The sequence below is a fragment of the Trachypithecus francoisi genome, unplaced genomic scaffold, assembly GCF_009764315.1.
Source record: "Trachypithecus francoisi isolate TF-2019V2 unplaced genomic scaffold, Tfra_2.0 Lachesis_group2, whole genome shotgun sequence".
In the NCBI taxonomy this organism is placed as follows: domain Eukaryota; kingdom Metazoa; phylum Chordata; class Mammalia; order Primates; family Cercopithecidae; genus Trachypithecus; species Trachypithecus francoisi.
Window position 1 is genome coordinate 97,065,783 of NW_022681465.1, and position 15,243 is coordinate 97,081,025.

At 37.7% G+C, this 15,243-nt stretch overlaps 1 protein-coding gene across 2 annotated transcripts in view; it reads right to left on the reverse strand.

The window, feature by feature from the left end:
* The window catches only part of ADAMTS6 (ADAM metallopeptidase with thrombospondin type 1 motif 6), a 346,891-nt gene that overhangs the window by 103,710 nt on the left and 227,938 nt on the right, over window positions 1-15,243 (reverse strand). For both annotated transcript variants that reach the window (XM_033179691.1, XM_033179690.1), the window contains 2 exons: window positions 11,338-11,483; window positions 8,815-8,878 (listed from right to left, as the gene is read on the reverse strand). In XM_033179691.1, coding sequence (XP_033035582.1) covers window positions 8,815-8,878; window positions 11,338-11,483 — 210 coding nt within the window. The remainder of the gene's footprint in view (window positions 1-8,814; window positions 8,879-11,337; window positions 11,484-15,243) is intronic.

Here is a 15,243-nt window from a genome sequence, read left to right on the forward strand (position 1 = left end):
GATCGAGACCATCCTGGCTAACACGGTGAAACCCCGTCTCTACTAAAAATACAAAAAATTAGCCGGGCGCGGTGGCGGGAGCCTGTAGTCCCAGCTACTCGGGAGGCTGAGGCAGAAGAATGGTGTGAACCTGGGAGGCGGAGCTTGTAGTGAGCTGAGATCGCGTCACTGCACTCCAGCCTGGGCGACAAAGCGAGACTCCGTCAAAAAAAAAAAAAACAAACAAACAAAAAAAGAAAAAAGAAAGAAACTGCAGATATATTGTTTTTGAGCTTGCTACTTTTTTAGACTACTTGCCCTATGTTGACTCTAGGTTCTAATTTCTCCTCTAACCTAAGCAAAGAGAGTCCTATGAGCCTTGTATGTTTCAATCTGACTCACCAGTGTAGGGCTCCACATAGGAGGAATATCAAAGCTTCAAAATAATAAAGTATTCCTTTTTGGTTGTGGATGTATGTCCTTTTGTCATTACCACAAGACATTATGAATCTTAGAACTGATAAAGTTTGTCTCTCTACTTGGGTTACTAGGAAGCTCGGAGCAAAATTTGTGACCCATTTTTTTTTTTTTTTGAGATGGAGTTTTGTTGTTGCCCAGGCTGGAGTGCAGTGGCATGATCTCGGCTCACTGCAACCTCTGCCTCCTGGGTTCACGCCATTCTCCTGCCTCAGTCTCCCGAGTAGCTGGGATTACAGGTGCCCACAACCAAGCCCGGCTAATTTTTTGTATTTTTAGTAGAGATGGAGTCTCACCATCTTGGCCAGGCTGGACTTGAACTCCTGACCTGGTGATTCACCTGCCTTGGCCTCCCAAATGCTGGGATTACAGGCGTGAGCCATTGCGCCTGGCCAATTTTATATGTATGTTAAATTATATATATTATTTTCCTTTTCCTCTGATCTTCTAATGTATTTTTTTTAGTTTTTATTTTAATGTAGTGCTATAAGCTAACAACTCTAATCAGAGAGTTACAACTAATAACAATTATTATTATTATATGTAAAACCATGAGAACCATGCAGTAAACCATAGTACCAACTACTCAACCACAGAAATGAGAGGATCAAGACTACTATATTACATGGGCTATGTAGAATGGGTTGCAAGGTCCTAAAAGGAATTCAGGTAAAATCTATCAAACACAGTTGAACCAGCCTAATATTCTGGATTTTCTATTTTCTTTTCTGTTTCTTTTTTTCTATTTTTTTATTTGTTGAGACAGGGTCTCTGTCACCCAGGCTGGAGGGTAGTGAGCATCCCAGCTTACTGTAGCCTCAACCTCCCGGGCTCAGGTGATCCTCCCATTTCAGCCTCCCAAGTAGCTGGGACTACAGGTATGCACCATCATGCCCAGCTAATTTCTGTATGTTTTGTAAAGATGGGCTCTTGCCATGTTGCCCAGGCTGGTCTCAAATTCCTGAGCTCAAGCAATCCACCTGCCCCTGCCTCCCAAAGTGTTGGAATTGATTACAGGCGTGAGCCATGGCACCTAGCCAATTTTCTATTTTCTATTTTAACTTACACTTTGAGCATACTTTAGAAAACATACAGCAAGTCTCAAAGATTCATGGCAATAAATAAAGAACTCTGGTTCTCCAGCTGTTTGACTTTCTGACGTTATCTTATTTTTTTGAGCACTGATTAGAAAATTCTTCCAGGATTATTTTAACTTACTCTTTGTATTACTTCTAATTAAGTTTCAAGAAAAGTTTTGGAATTGCAAATGACCAAGCCAAAAACGCTTATGTATTGTTATCTAGTCCTTGACTGTCAAGTTAATTTTAACTAATTGGAAAGTTTTCTTTCAAATCTTATTTATAAGACCATTCAATGTGATAGGTGTAGTATTAAATTATGTAAAATAGGTACTAAGGCAGGAAGCTGGTTTGATAAAAGAAAGGTATATTCTTTTAAATCCTTTAAATTGGGGTGGCTCACACATAACAGACACCTGGGCATCAATGGAAAAAAGAACATTTAAACTATTATACATTTAGAAAAAGCATCAAAGTTAACTTAAAGAACACAGATATAATACCATACTGTTTCAAGAGTAACATCTATTCTTTGTTAACTGGAAAACACTAAACTTTTGCTTACGTTACTCAATCTTTTTTTTTTTTTTTTGAGACAGGATCTCGCTCTGTCTCCAGCCCGGGGTGCAGTGATGCAATCTCGGCTCACTGTAACCTCCACCTCCTGGGCTCAAGTGATCCTCCCACGTCAGCCTCCCAAGTAGCTAGGACTACAGGCACATGCCCAGCTAATTTTTGTATTTTTTGTAGAAAAGGGATTTCGCCATGTTGCCCAGGCTGGTCTCGAACTCCTCGAGCTCCTCAAGGTGATCCGCTCACCTTGGCCTCCCAAAGTGCTGGGATTACAGGAGCCAGCCAACACACCTAGCCACAATATTCAATCTTAACTCCGATCACCTATCTTTTATACTTTATTATTAAATTCTGTAGGTTATATAATAGAAGCTCTTAGAATAGATTTTTAAAATGTAGACACTTCTGCTCTAATATGACACACGCCTTCATGAAAAATCTCTTTCTGTAAAATTGCACACTAAAAATAGCAGGCATATGGGAAAAATTGGGTTAGAAGCAGACGATTCAAAGACAGGGCATTAAAACAAAAAGAAAAAATTCTAATAAAATACTAGCACAATATTTTAAACACATGGCAAATTCCTAGCAAAGAAATACTGGAGTAAATGTAAGATATTATCTTTTTAAAAACTTGAAAAAATAAGGAAGGCTTATCAGTTGAGACTGCTGAGTTAGAGAAACAGGAGGCCAGTGTAGGAAGAACTGGCAGAAACACACAATAAGGCTCCTATGATGCTGCATGTGGCCAAACGTTTTGAGCAAAAAGAAGAATGTGGGGTGAATAGTCATCATGTGCAGTACAATTTTCCTTTGTCCCTCAGCTATGCTGATGTTGTTTGACTCTCGCTGCTATATTATTTAATATCACAAAATAACAATCAAATATAAGATAATTTGTGTTGCAGAAGCAAGCTTGTAACAGAGCAAACTATATCAAAACTTTATATTATAGTTTTTCTAGATTTATGTTGAAAGAACGGAAATATAAAATACTCCACCAAACCAACTCACTACTGAGAAGAAAGAGGAGAACTTCTCTCAGTATGGGAAGAGAATATGATTACAATAATCTGTTTGGTACATAGTAGTGCTCAGTAAATGTCAGCAGCAGTTGCTCCTACTACTACCACTACTTCTGTGGCTACTACTTTTACTAGTAAAGACAGAAATTAAAATAGCTCTGAGATAGACACCTGTGGCTTACCCAATATCCATTACTCTCTGCTTTCTTGCTAACATTAGTTCAATATTTTGCTTAGGAATCTGTCTCTCAGGAAAGGTGACCCTAACCTCATTTTAGGGGCAAATCACTATTAATCTAAACCAATTCTGGTAATCTCATTCCTTTTGTCAATGGCTGCTTTAAGGGCGGCCACAATGACCTCCTGGCAAATAAAACCTGAGGAAATTTTTTATTAAATTTCAATTTTTTTATTTCTATCGGTTTTGGGGGAACAGGTGGTGTTTGGTTACATGTGTAAGTTCTTTAGTGATGATTTCTGAGATTCTACAGTGGACACTGCACCCAATGTGTAGTATTTTATCCCTCACTCCCCTCCCACCCTTTCCTCCGAGCCCCCAAAGTCCATTGCATCATTCTTATGCCTTTGCATCCTCATAGCTTAGCTCCCACTTATGACTGAGAGCATATGATGTTTGAAAACCTGAAAAAAATTTGCTGAGGAGCAGGGAAAGAGATCTGGGAACAACTTTCGTAATACTTAAGAAAACGACACTGGAGCTGTTTATCTTTTCTCTTCCTCTCAATATCGTCAGGGCAGAAGTACTTTAGGTGCTTGGATGCTCTACTTATCTTTTTATGTTCCCCTTTCTCACATAATTTGACCTCCTGACATCCCCTTTGCTATCTTGTCAGCTGCTTGCTAATTTTCAAATGATAAAAAAATCTTACTGAGTAATTAAAAAAAATTTTGTCAGAATAACCTAGTCTGTCATGACCAAAAATGGAAGTCTCTCTACATTTATTTATGTTTTTATTTATTTTTTAATTTAATTTTTAAAATTTATTTATTTTGAGTCAGGGTCTCACTGTCACCCAGGCTGTAATGTGGTGGTATGATCATAGCTCACTGCAGCCTCAAACTCCTGGGCTCAAGTGATACTCTGACCTCAACCTCCTGAGTAGCTGGTATTACAGGCGTGAACTCTGTATGAGCTAAGAGTGATTTGTTTTGAGAATTTTACGCATAAAATTTACAATCTTCTTTGTAACAAGAATTTTTCTGTTGCACAGCTAGACTGTCGAGCTCTGTACTGTCCTATATGGTTGCCACCAGCCACATGGGGCTGTTCAAATTAAAATTAATTAAACTCAGAATTTCTGTTCTTCAGCTGCACTAGCAACATTTCAAGTCCTTAATAGCTAATTTGGCTAGTGGCTATTGGGCTGGACAGTGCACACATAGAATATTTTCATCATTGAAGAAAGTTCTATCGGACAGTGCTAGTGTAGATGAGGTATTTGGGAAATTTTTATATATTAGATTACATTAAAGTAAGCCCCAGCTTAAACAAAATTGCATTCAGACAACTTTATTAACTTGGATAGCATGAAAATATATTTTAGTATGACAGCAGAATTGCCTCAAGTTCTGAGCTAGTAGAGTCAATATTAATGAAGAACAAATATTTATGTATCCATAATATAGTTATGTTTACTGTATCTCCTTATAATTTGCTGAAAGATGAAACAGAAGACAAAGAGAGTAATAGAAATGTCAACCCACCAATAGTGAGTTCTACAATCTGAACATCTAACACGTAACTCATGAATAAAATGCAACAAGCTGAGATGTTTGGCACTTTTTTCCTGTTACCATTATTCACATTACAGTATATAATACATATATTATTAGGGCCTAAATGTATGGCCAACCCTGCGATTATACAATAATGGAATGAGTTGGGAATTGAGAGGAGGGTTTGATTTTCTCACTCCTACCTAAAAGTGTGACATACTGTAGATAGGTATTCAGTTCTTCTACCCTTATATAAAACTTCCATTCTTCTGAGATTCATATCATCCAAATCACTATCTGGCTTCACCCCTATCTGGCTTAATAAATAAGGGTCACTTTCGCTCTCTCTCTCTCTCTTTTTTTGCTTAAGACAAGTTTTCACCATGTTGCCCAGGCTGGTCTTGAACTCCTGGACTCAAGAGATCTGCCTGCCTCAGTCTCCCAAAGTGTTGGAATTATAGGCCTGAGCCACTGTGCCTTGCTCTCTCATTTATTAAGGAGTCTGATAGCCTGTTCACAGTATGAACCTATATTCTAAGTTCCAGTAGCATCCTAAGTGACTTTCACATCCCTATGTTAAAAGTCATCCTCTTCAAGACTTAAGTTCTTTGAACTCCTTTACCTTCAGTCAGGTTAGGCACACACTCTCATGGCCACACTCCAGATTTGTCAATTTGTCATCATTGAGAATATTCTCACTTGTCATATCTTTAATTGAAATACATGTCATTCTGTGATCTCCTTACCTTCTATCTCTCTCACCCTGTATTTCCTACTACTCTGGTTCTTTAATTTTTATGGCTTTTTAAGTTAGGTCCTTAATTTATTCCCTGTGAGCCCACTTTGGACTCCACTGTTACTCCTGGCATGGAGCCTATGGCTCAGCACTTCAATCATTCTTACCAATATCCCTACATTTTTCTTGATTTATTGTTCTGTTGTAATCTTGTCTTTCACAAATCCATTCTCATCTAAAGCATCAATCTGAGGCTCTTTCAATGGTTTCTTAATGTCCCAAGATAAAGATCACACTTCTTAACCCTCAGGCCTTGCACTTAATTTTCCTTCTGTCTAAGATGCTCTCATTGTCACTTTTTCCTGGTCACCTTAGATTTGCCCTTCATTTCTCTAGCTTCCTGTGGGACAAAGTCCTTAAGTCCCTAATTAGGTTAGGTGCCATTCTATGCACTTTTATAGCATCCCATACTAATCCCATTATATCACTTATCACTCTGTATCATAATTTTCTGTACCTAAGTGATTTCCCAATAAATTTATAAGCTCTTTGAGGGCAGAAATTATCTTTTCCACCCAAGCATGGTCTAATATACAACAGGCATTCAATTATTTTTTAAACAAATGAATAAATAATACTGGTAACTCTAAAAGATCATCATAATTGAAGTTACATGTAATTATTCCAAAATACTCCAAAATACAATTTTAATAGAATTAAATATGACAAATCAATTATATAGGTGATAGAAGGGCAGAAAATAGAGTAGGGTAAGGAAGATTAGGAGTCCTAGAGTTGTGTGGAGTGGAGAGGGCTACAATTTTAAATTCAGTATTCAGAATGGTCTCATTGAAAATGTGACAGTTGAGTAAAGGTGATGAGGTGAGAGAGTTAGCCACATAGATATTTTGGGAGAAGAGTACACAAGGCAAAGGGAACAGTTACTGTAAAAGCCCGAAGGTAGGAGCATGTCAGGCATGTTCAAGGAAGGAGGCCTATGTTGCTGCAGTAGAGACAACGATAAAGAAAATAGTAAGAGATGAGTTCAGAGAAGTAATGAAAGCCAGATTGTGTAGACCTTGCAGGTTGTTGTAACGACTTTGGATTTAAGTAAAATGGGGAGCCACTGAGGGGTTTTGAGTAAAAGATAATCTGACTCACTATGCCTCCTATATTGAGGACTGGAGAGTAAAGGGGAATCCTCATAAAAGGCTATTAGAGTAATGAAAGATAACAGTAACTTAGACCACAGCAGCAGTAGTGAAGTTAAGAAGCACCCACCATATACTTTGAAGGCAAAACTAATGGGATTTCCTGAGGAATTGGATATAAACTATGAGACAGAAAAAGGTGTCAAGAAAGACTCCAGGACTTTGGTGTAAGCCAAATGGAGTTGACATCTGAGACGGGAAAACCTGCTGGAAGAACGAGTGGAGAAAATGTTTTGGGGATAACAGTTGGACATGTTAAACATTAGATGTCCATTAAAAGTCTACTCAAATAGTAAGATATGGACCTGGAATTCATGAAAGAAGTACAGGCTGAAGATATAAATTTTTGGGTCAAATGGCAAATAAATGGTAAAGCAATGGAACCAGATAAGATAACCAAAGAAAGGAGTATTGGTGAGAGCAGAGACACAGGCCACCGACTAACTCCTGGGTACTCTAACATTGAGGTCAGAGTGAAGAGTAGGAACCGGCCCGGCACGATGGCTCATGCCTGTAATCTCAGCACTTTGGGAGGCCGAAGCGGGTGGATCACCTGAGGTCAGGAGTTCGAGACCAGCCTGGCCAACATGGTGAAAACCCAGTCTCTACTAAAAAGTATATATATATGCTGTCAACTATATGCCAGGCGTGGTGGCACATGCCTGTAATCCCAGCTACTTGGGAGGCTAAGGCAGGAGAATTGCTTGAGTCCGGGAGACAGAGGTTACAGTGAGCCAAGATGGTGCCACTGCACTCCAGCCTGGCCGACAGAATAAGCCTCTTGTCTCAAAAAAATAAAAATAAAATAAAGAGTAGGAACCAGTGAAGGAGGAAGAGGAGTAAGCATTAATGTAAAATAACAACTACAATGTAGTTTCCTGGAAGCCTATTGAAAGTGAAGTAGTAAGCTGAAGACTCAGAATTGACTATTAGATTTAACAGCATGGAAATCATCTGTAACTTAACAAGAGCATTTCCATAGAATGATCAAGGCAAAAACCTGATAGGAGCCATTTTAGAAAAAAAAAAAATGTGAAGAGAGGAAATGGATTCAGTAAGTATAGACAAATCTTTTGAGAAATTTTGTTTCAATGGGAAACAAAGCAATAGGAAAATAACCAGCATGGTTTTTTGGTTTGTTTGTTTGTTTACAGACAGGAGCATGTTTGTGTGTTTATGAAAAAATTCAGAAGAGAAGATGTTAGGACAATCATCTCCATATTTATAAAATCACCAAGAATTAAGACAGAAGTAGAGGTGGAGAGCATGAAAATGTTAACAGTCTAATGACATTAATTAAAAGCTGTGGTTTTTAGATAGGGGAAGGAAGAGTGATCTGGAGGAGTAATGAGATATAAACATTGTCAACCCACTTTCAGGCTCAGTCATTCAAGGGCCAAGAGAGAAAACAAAAGCCTACCAGTTTGAAGACTATAGGAGAAGCATTATCTTCAGAGGAAGAGCTAGTTTCCATTAAAGTAAGAAGGTAAAAGGAAGGAAAGTTCAGAGAAGTGATTATTAGGGGTTTTGAATTCCTGAAGGTACAGGAGAAGTTTCAGTAGCTGGGCAGGGATAGAAAACAGAACAGAAGAGGAAATATACAGCATCTTGTCTATTGGATGAGGGATGATGTAGGAGTCTGGGGCTTCTTGCAGTGGCAAACATAAAATTGAATAAAGGGCATAATAAGATTAATTCTGTGGAGTCAAGAAAGATAGTGGTGTAGAAGTTGTGAGTATGTGGGACAGGGCAGTTCAGAGTATGTGGGCCTCTCTTGATATCTGTTGGGGAACAATATACTTGTTCTCAGTGCTGGAGCTCCCCCTTGACCCTTATTAATGGAATTGATGGAGCTGAGGCCAGCTCCATTGATTATTAACAATTTAGAAAATTAATGTGACCTTCACACACATGGATTTCTTATCAAATAGTTTAAAATTTCCCCACTCTGGGGAAAGAGTAAGCTAATTTTTCATAGCAGAGTTTGGTTTACTTACATCTGTGTTACAGGAGCGATACCGTTTCCTTTCCCCAAGACAATATTTTCCACCTCCTGAAGGTCTGAAAAAACATTTTGTTTAAAATGTGAATATAATACATCCATCCATACAAAGAGTATATATATTACTTGATGAAAACATACTAAAGTTTACTTTAAAAAACTGTATCATTTGACATGTTTTAATTATTAAAGTAATCATGCTGGTGATTGTTAGCAATAATTATGGTTGTTGAACATAAAAATTAAGGCAATTTATTATTAATTTGTATTAATAGTACTATTAATTTTGTATTAATTTACTAGTAATTTATAAGACTCTTAATTGTCATGATTTACATTCTCAAGAAAATCAATTGAATCAATATACTTTCTAATTATCATAGTAAAAATAACTTATTTATAATGAAAAGATATTTAAATCACATTCAACAAAATCCATAATCTGATGCTACATGTTTACCAACTAGGAAATGGAAAGTTTGTTTTTACTCCAGACAGGAAGCAAGGAAACATGAAATAACTCCCTGGAAATAGCTTTCTTTCAAAGTGAATAATGCAAAAACAAATTTCCATCTCATTTCAAAATAGTCCATGAAGTTTAAAAATTTAAATCTAAAAATCAGATGGCTTTGCATTATATAAATACTAAATATTTTATATTTCACCGAAATTAATGAAACAGTAAGACATCACATATTTGACCATGTAAGTTATCTTTAAAGGATTTAACATTAGGGAAAACCATTGCTATTATTTGGGCATACTACCACTGAGTGATAAAAACAACTAATTTCTTCTTTTAAAAGAGGTCCAGTTTTTTCCCTTAAGTGTCTGCGTATATTATTTATCACAGGGTTTTTAATACTTTTATTAATTTATAGCAGCTTTCAATTGAACTTAGGTTAGTTATTCTGTAATTTTTTTTTTTTTTTTTTTTGAGACGGAGCCTCGCTCTGTCACCCGGGCTGGAGTGCTGTGGCTGGATCTCAGCTCACCGCAAGCTCCGCCTCCCGGGTTCACGCCATTCTCCTGCCTCAGCCTCTCGGGTAGCTGGGACTACAGGCGCCACCACGTCGCCCGGCTAGTTTTTTGTAGTTTTTAGTAGAGACGGGGTTTCACCGTGTTAGCCAGGATGGTCTCGATCTCCTGACCTCGTGATCCGCCCGTCTCGGCCTCCCAAAGTGCTGGGATTACAGGCTTGAGCCACTGCGCCCGGCCTGTTATTCTGTAATTTTTAAAAAATGATCAAGTCTAAATTATAATTTTGGCTCACTGGTATCAATGGGATCATTAAAGCTACCTTTTGAATATATTTTGAATGCCAGTGAATGCTGACTCTAAGTAAGGAAGGGAAATGGCTCAGCTTGAACCAGGTTGGGAGAAATGGGTTGGTCAGACAAAAACAAGATAGTGGGGATGGTGGTAGCATGACTGGTTTATGAATGGGTAACAGGAAGCTCTGTTTAGCAAGAGGGGAATAACTGATAGGAAGTGGCAGAATGGAAACACAGAACTAATATAAAGCAAAACAAGCTAAAAAGAGTAAAAGAAAAGACAGTTGGAGACAGGAACCAAAGAGAGGGATCCTGAGTTAAAAATGGAGAAAAACAAAAAATAAAAATAGACCATCTTTTATCTCAGAAGGAGAAAAAAAAAGGAAAAGCATTATCATAACATTATTCTCCTTCGAATACTAGCTGGGAAAGAAGGTCCTCAACCAGCGTTCTAGACAAAAATGGGCACTTGACATGTGGCAGCCAAAGAACGGTTTAGTCTCAGGGAGGACAAGAAAATACAACTAGAGGAACCGTCCACCTGTAATGGGCATGAAGCACTGGTAGGAGGGAGAAGCAACAGAGCTAGCAAAGAATACTGATGGCGCTGGCCTTGCGCCAGGGGGACTCGGGCTTGAGAAAAGAGTGGTGGGAGAGGAGCAGTCTGACCTGCATAAAACAGTCATGGGGAGAAAAGTGGTGGCAGCTCCGGAAGATGATTAATGGGGGCATATGAATGGAAACTATTTTAACACATGGGCAGTATTCTTTTCATTGTGATTTGTGATGCGAATCAAGGCATTTCAACCCTTGAAGTGCTCTCATTGGTCCTTTTAATACTAATGTAGCAGTAATAATTTTATGTGACATGTGAAAAGACCTTAGGTTTCCTGGGAATAATAGTAATGTAGCTAAGACCAGATTTGGATTCATCCATAATTCAGTAGTTTTTGGAGGAGGAAATCTATCTGATTATTATTAGATTAAAAGTCTGGCTTATCTGGGACAGATATACAATACTTTCTATTTTTTACATTTTATTTTTAGTTACCCAATAAGGGGAAAGGAAGAAAAAGAAAGTCTGTCTAACAAAGCTCCTCCACTTTCCTGTGCCTATGGCTTGTTCTGAAGACAAGTACTTGGCTCACTAGTGAAACGTTTTTACAGATAACATGTGAAACCACAGCTTTGAATCATTTCCAACTGTGTCTTTTTGTTGGCTCCGGCTTACTTTAGCTACTTACGCTGGACTGTCACAGTGTCTTAGGGATGAGGAGACGCCTCCCCCGCAGGTCCTGCTGCACTCTCCCCATAGTGACCAGGGACCCCAGCCCCCATCTATGCTCTGGGGCCAAGTGCCAAAAGGAACACAATCTCCCTGATAACACCACTGCAAGATTTCACAGAAAACACAGAATTAGCTTTTAGGCAGATAGAGCTATCAGGACAGAAATACATAAGGGTCAGGTACTGACCAATTATAGGCATTAGCATTCTCCCAATAGATAACAGACAGATCGTTCTCTAACTGTGCTTAGACATTGGTGAAGGTTCATGTGACTTGCAAATGATCTTAGCGAGGCCATGATTTATAAGCCCCTAACAAGTATTGGGAGTTCTAAAAAAAAAAGTCACATTGCTTCTTTTCCCTTGTTTCTACTCCTCTAGACTTTTAGTGTTTCTCATTATAGACCTAGCTATAGACCTCAAAGTCTTTTTTAGATATTTTAGTATTTCCTTTAAAATTTTTCTTTATATTCCACTATTATTGGACGCATGGAATGATAACGCAATATGGAAAGTTCCCCAGTAAGGAATTTTTATGATGGTAATTGCTCTTTCTTAAAAAAAAAAAAAAAGGCTGGTTGAGGCTACAATAGTAAAAGAATGTGTTGTGGCATTTCATCTACATGAGCACTGCAGACATAATAAAAGTAATGCCAAGACATTAGGGACTGGGTACAAAAAAACCCTTATATACACCGACTAGCAATGTGTATGGCCCCCACATGAACATATGTACTGGAATTCTGCTCAGCTCTACTCTCTGCAATAAACCACACATACTGCACCTAAGTAGAAAGCCAGGAATAATTTATCGAGACACAGACATCACAAAATCAACTCATAACTCTAGCATGATAAATCTTATTTGCAGAATATGGCAAAATGAAAGTCTTTTTTAAACTAAGCATTTGTAGACTTTTATTGATGCATTTTTCAAATTATCAAACTTTGACAAATCAAAATAATGATACTATGAAAGTCATTTGTTTATATGAATAACAGTAAGGAACATGGTTATCAGCAAAGTTGAACAAATGTCATCCATGTTAGGTTGTTTAATAAAAATTCAACCTTATATTAAAATGAAAAGGGATCATGACATGGTACTTAGAAAGTGATCAGTTTATTATACTAATTCTATCACCAAGCTTTGTTGGTTTTATCTCCAGAATATCCCTGGAATTCTTTCACTTTTCACCTTCTTCATCGCTATACTCTAGATCAAACTGGCAAATGGAGTGGCTTCTTACCTGATCATTGTGCTACTTTTTTCTCCTAGAATCTATTTTCCAGAGAGCATTTAGAAAGACCTTTTAAAAACATGTTATCACATTATGTCACCTTTTTGCTTAAAAAACCTCAGTGGTTTCCTACTTCCATAACACCGATAAACAGTAGATTTAGTGATCTAGCCCCTGCCTCCTTCCTCAGCCCCATTCTCTCTCTTACATAGATTACTCCAGACACATTGGATTTCCACCTTCATACACTAAGCTTGTTTCTCCTTAGAGCATCTAAATTTACTGGTCCTTCTAGTAATGCTTTGTTCCCAATTCCTTCTACTGCTGCCTTCTCATCTTTCAGTCTCAGGTCAAGTGTCATTTCAACAGAGAGATCTTTTCTTGACCATCCTTATTCTAAAATGATACCTCAATACCCTTTCCTGCTCCCAGACCGCGCCCCCGCATCCCTCGCCCCCGCATCCCTCGCCCCATGTAATAGTGATTCTGTCCTACTGCTTTAGTTCCCTCTTACCACTTAACGCTACTTTAAATTGCCCTGTTTACTTATCAGATTATTTCTTTATTTGTCTCTCCTCCTTTGAATGTAAAAGCCTCACGAGTCACTTGTGGCTATTTGAATTTAAACTAATTAAAGAATTCAGTTCCTCATACCCACTAGCCACAGGTAGCTAGTGGCTACTGTGTTGGACAGAGCAGATGCAGAATATTTGCATCACCACAAAATATTTTATTGTAAACAATGAATGCCTAGAATAGTACTTGGCATGTATAGTGTATGTAACAAAAATTTATTAAATTAATTAATTGGCACATAGTATATATGCAACAAAAATTTATTAGATTAATTAGTAAGTAAATTAAGGAATTGTGTCCTATTTTGGTTATCACATGTCAGGAAGGAACTGGAGATATGGAAGGTAAAGAAACCAAATTCATATTTGTTTCCTAGTAGGTGGCACCAAATTGACAATCATAATGGACTTTTTAGAGGAGTGCTGAGCAATTATGTGTCTATAAAAAAACTAGGCAAGAGGAAGTTAACATTTCCTTGGCTGTAGGGAAGAATATCTGACCCTAAGTCTGATAAATATTAAAACAGGATATTAAGAAAGATTATTGAGTTTTGAGTAATAAAAATTATCATGAAGAAAAAAAGATCATCTGTCCAAAATGATGAAGAAGAGGCAGTTGGCTAAACCAATAATATAGTATCAACCCTGTGATCAGGGTTACTGATAATGTATACTTGAGAACGAGAAAATGTTCCACTTGAAAACTTATGACTTACCTAGTTGGTCTTGAAGAACAATAATTTTTATAGTGATATGTTAATTGTATCAGATCTGTACCTATACAAAAGTCACAGCATCTGGCCAAATAATCTCCAGTTTTGTGGTTCTGTTACTACAAGTAACTGTGTGTGAAAATATTTATGTCTGCACCCAGTTTTCCTATGCAAATAACTGAGCAGTATAGTCCTGGCCAGCAATTAACTGCTTTTCTTTCCCCTGTCTGCAATTAATGAGAACTGACACTTTCAGAAACTTCAAATCTTAAAATATGCCTATTTTTTCAAATTGGAAACTTAGCATTATTGATTTCAAATAAGATTAAAGCTCGATTTTACATTTATTTTATACAATCACAGAGTTGACTCTAAAGCTCAAAGGAACTTTAGAATTCATAAGGCCTAAGCACTTCATTTTTTCAGATGAGGAAACCAGAACCTAAAGGAGTTGACTTGCCCAAAATCACATACTAGTAGAAAAGGGATTATCTGTCTAAAATACACACAAAATTTTAGTGGTTAAAAAAAAACAATCCGGCCGGGCGCGGTGGCTCAAGCCTGTAATCCCAGCACTTTGGGAGGCCGAGACGGGTGGATCACGAGGTCAGGAGATTGAGACCATCCTGGTCTACAAGGTGAAACCCCGTCTCTACTAAAAAATACAAAAAACTAGCCGGGCGAGATGGCGGGCACCTGTAGTCCCCGCTACTCGGGAGGCTGAGGCAGGAGAATGGCGGGAACCCGGGAGGCGGAGCTTGCAGTGAGCCGAGATGGCGCCACTGCACTCCAGCCTGGGCTACAGAGCGAGACTCCGTCTCAAAAAAAAAAAAAAAAATCCATTGGAGGTGTATGATTATGTATTTGAAGACACTAAAGAATAATATGCTTTCCTGGATTTTTATAACTACATAAAATACAAAATAATACTAGAGATTTTTTTTTTAAACACAGCTGTAGATACACATGTTATTTCAGACCTCTTTGTATATACCTATGATTTGTAGAGAAAAAATATTCAGGTTTTTTCATTTGTCAGGTGATAAAAGAATTGTAGAATTGTGAGAGCTACAAGAATACTTAAAGATGTAGTTTCCAAAGTATATTAATATTATTACACATTTCTAGAATGCTCACAAAATGTAGGGCAGGAAGAAAAGTCACATGAACTAAAGTCATTCTTCAGGTAAAAGACAAATACAATATTCACTTTGTAAAATGTTGCTCAGTGTTCATCACTACAGTCTACACAGCAGTAGTATTTCATAAATAGTTTGCTAAAAGGCCTTATATTGCATAAATTCATGCTTTGGTTATATCTATTCCATGGAGTT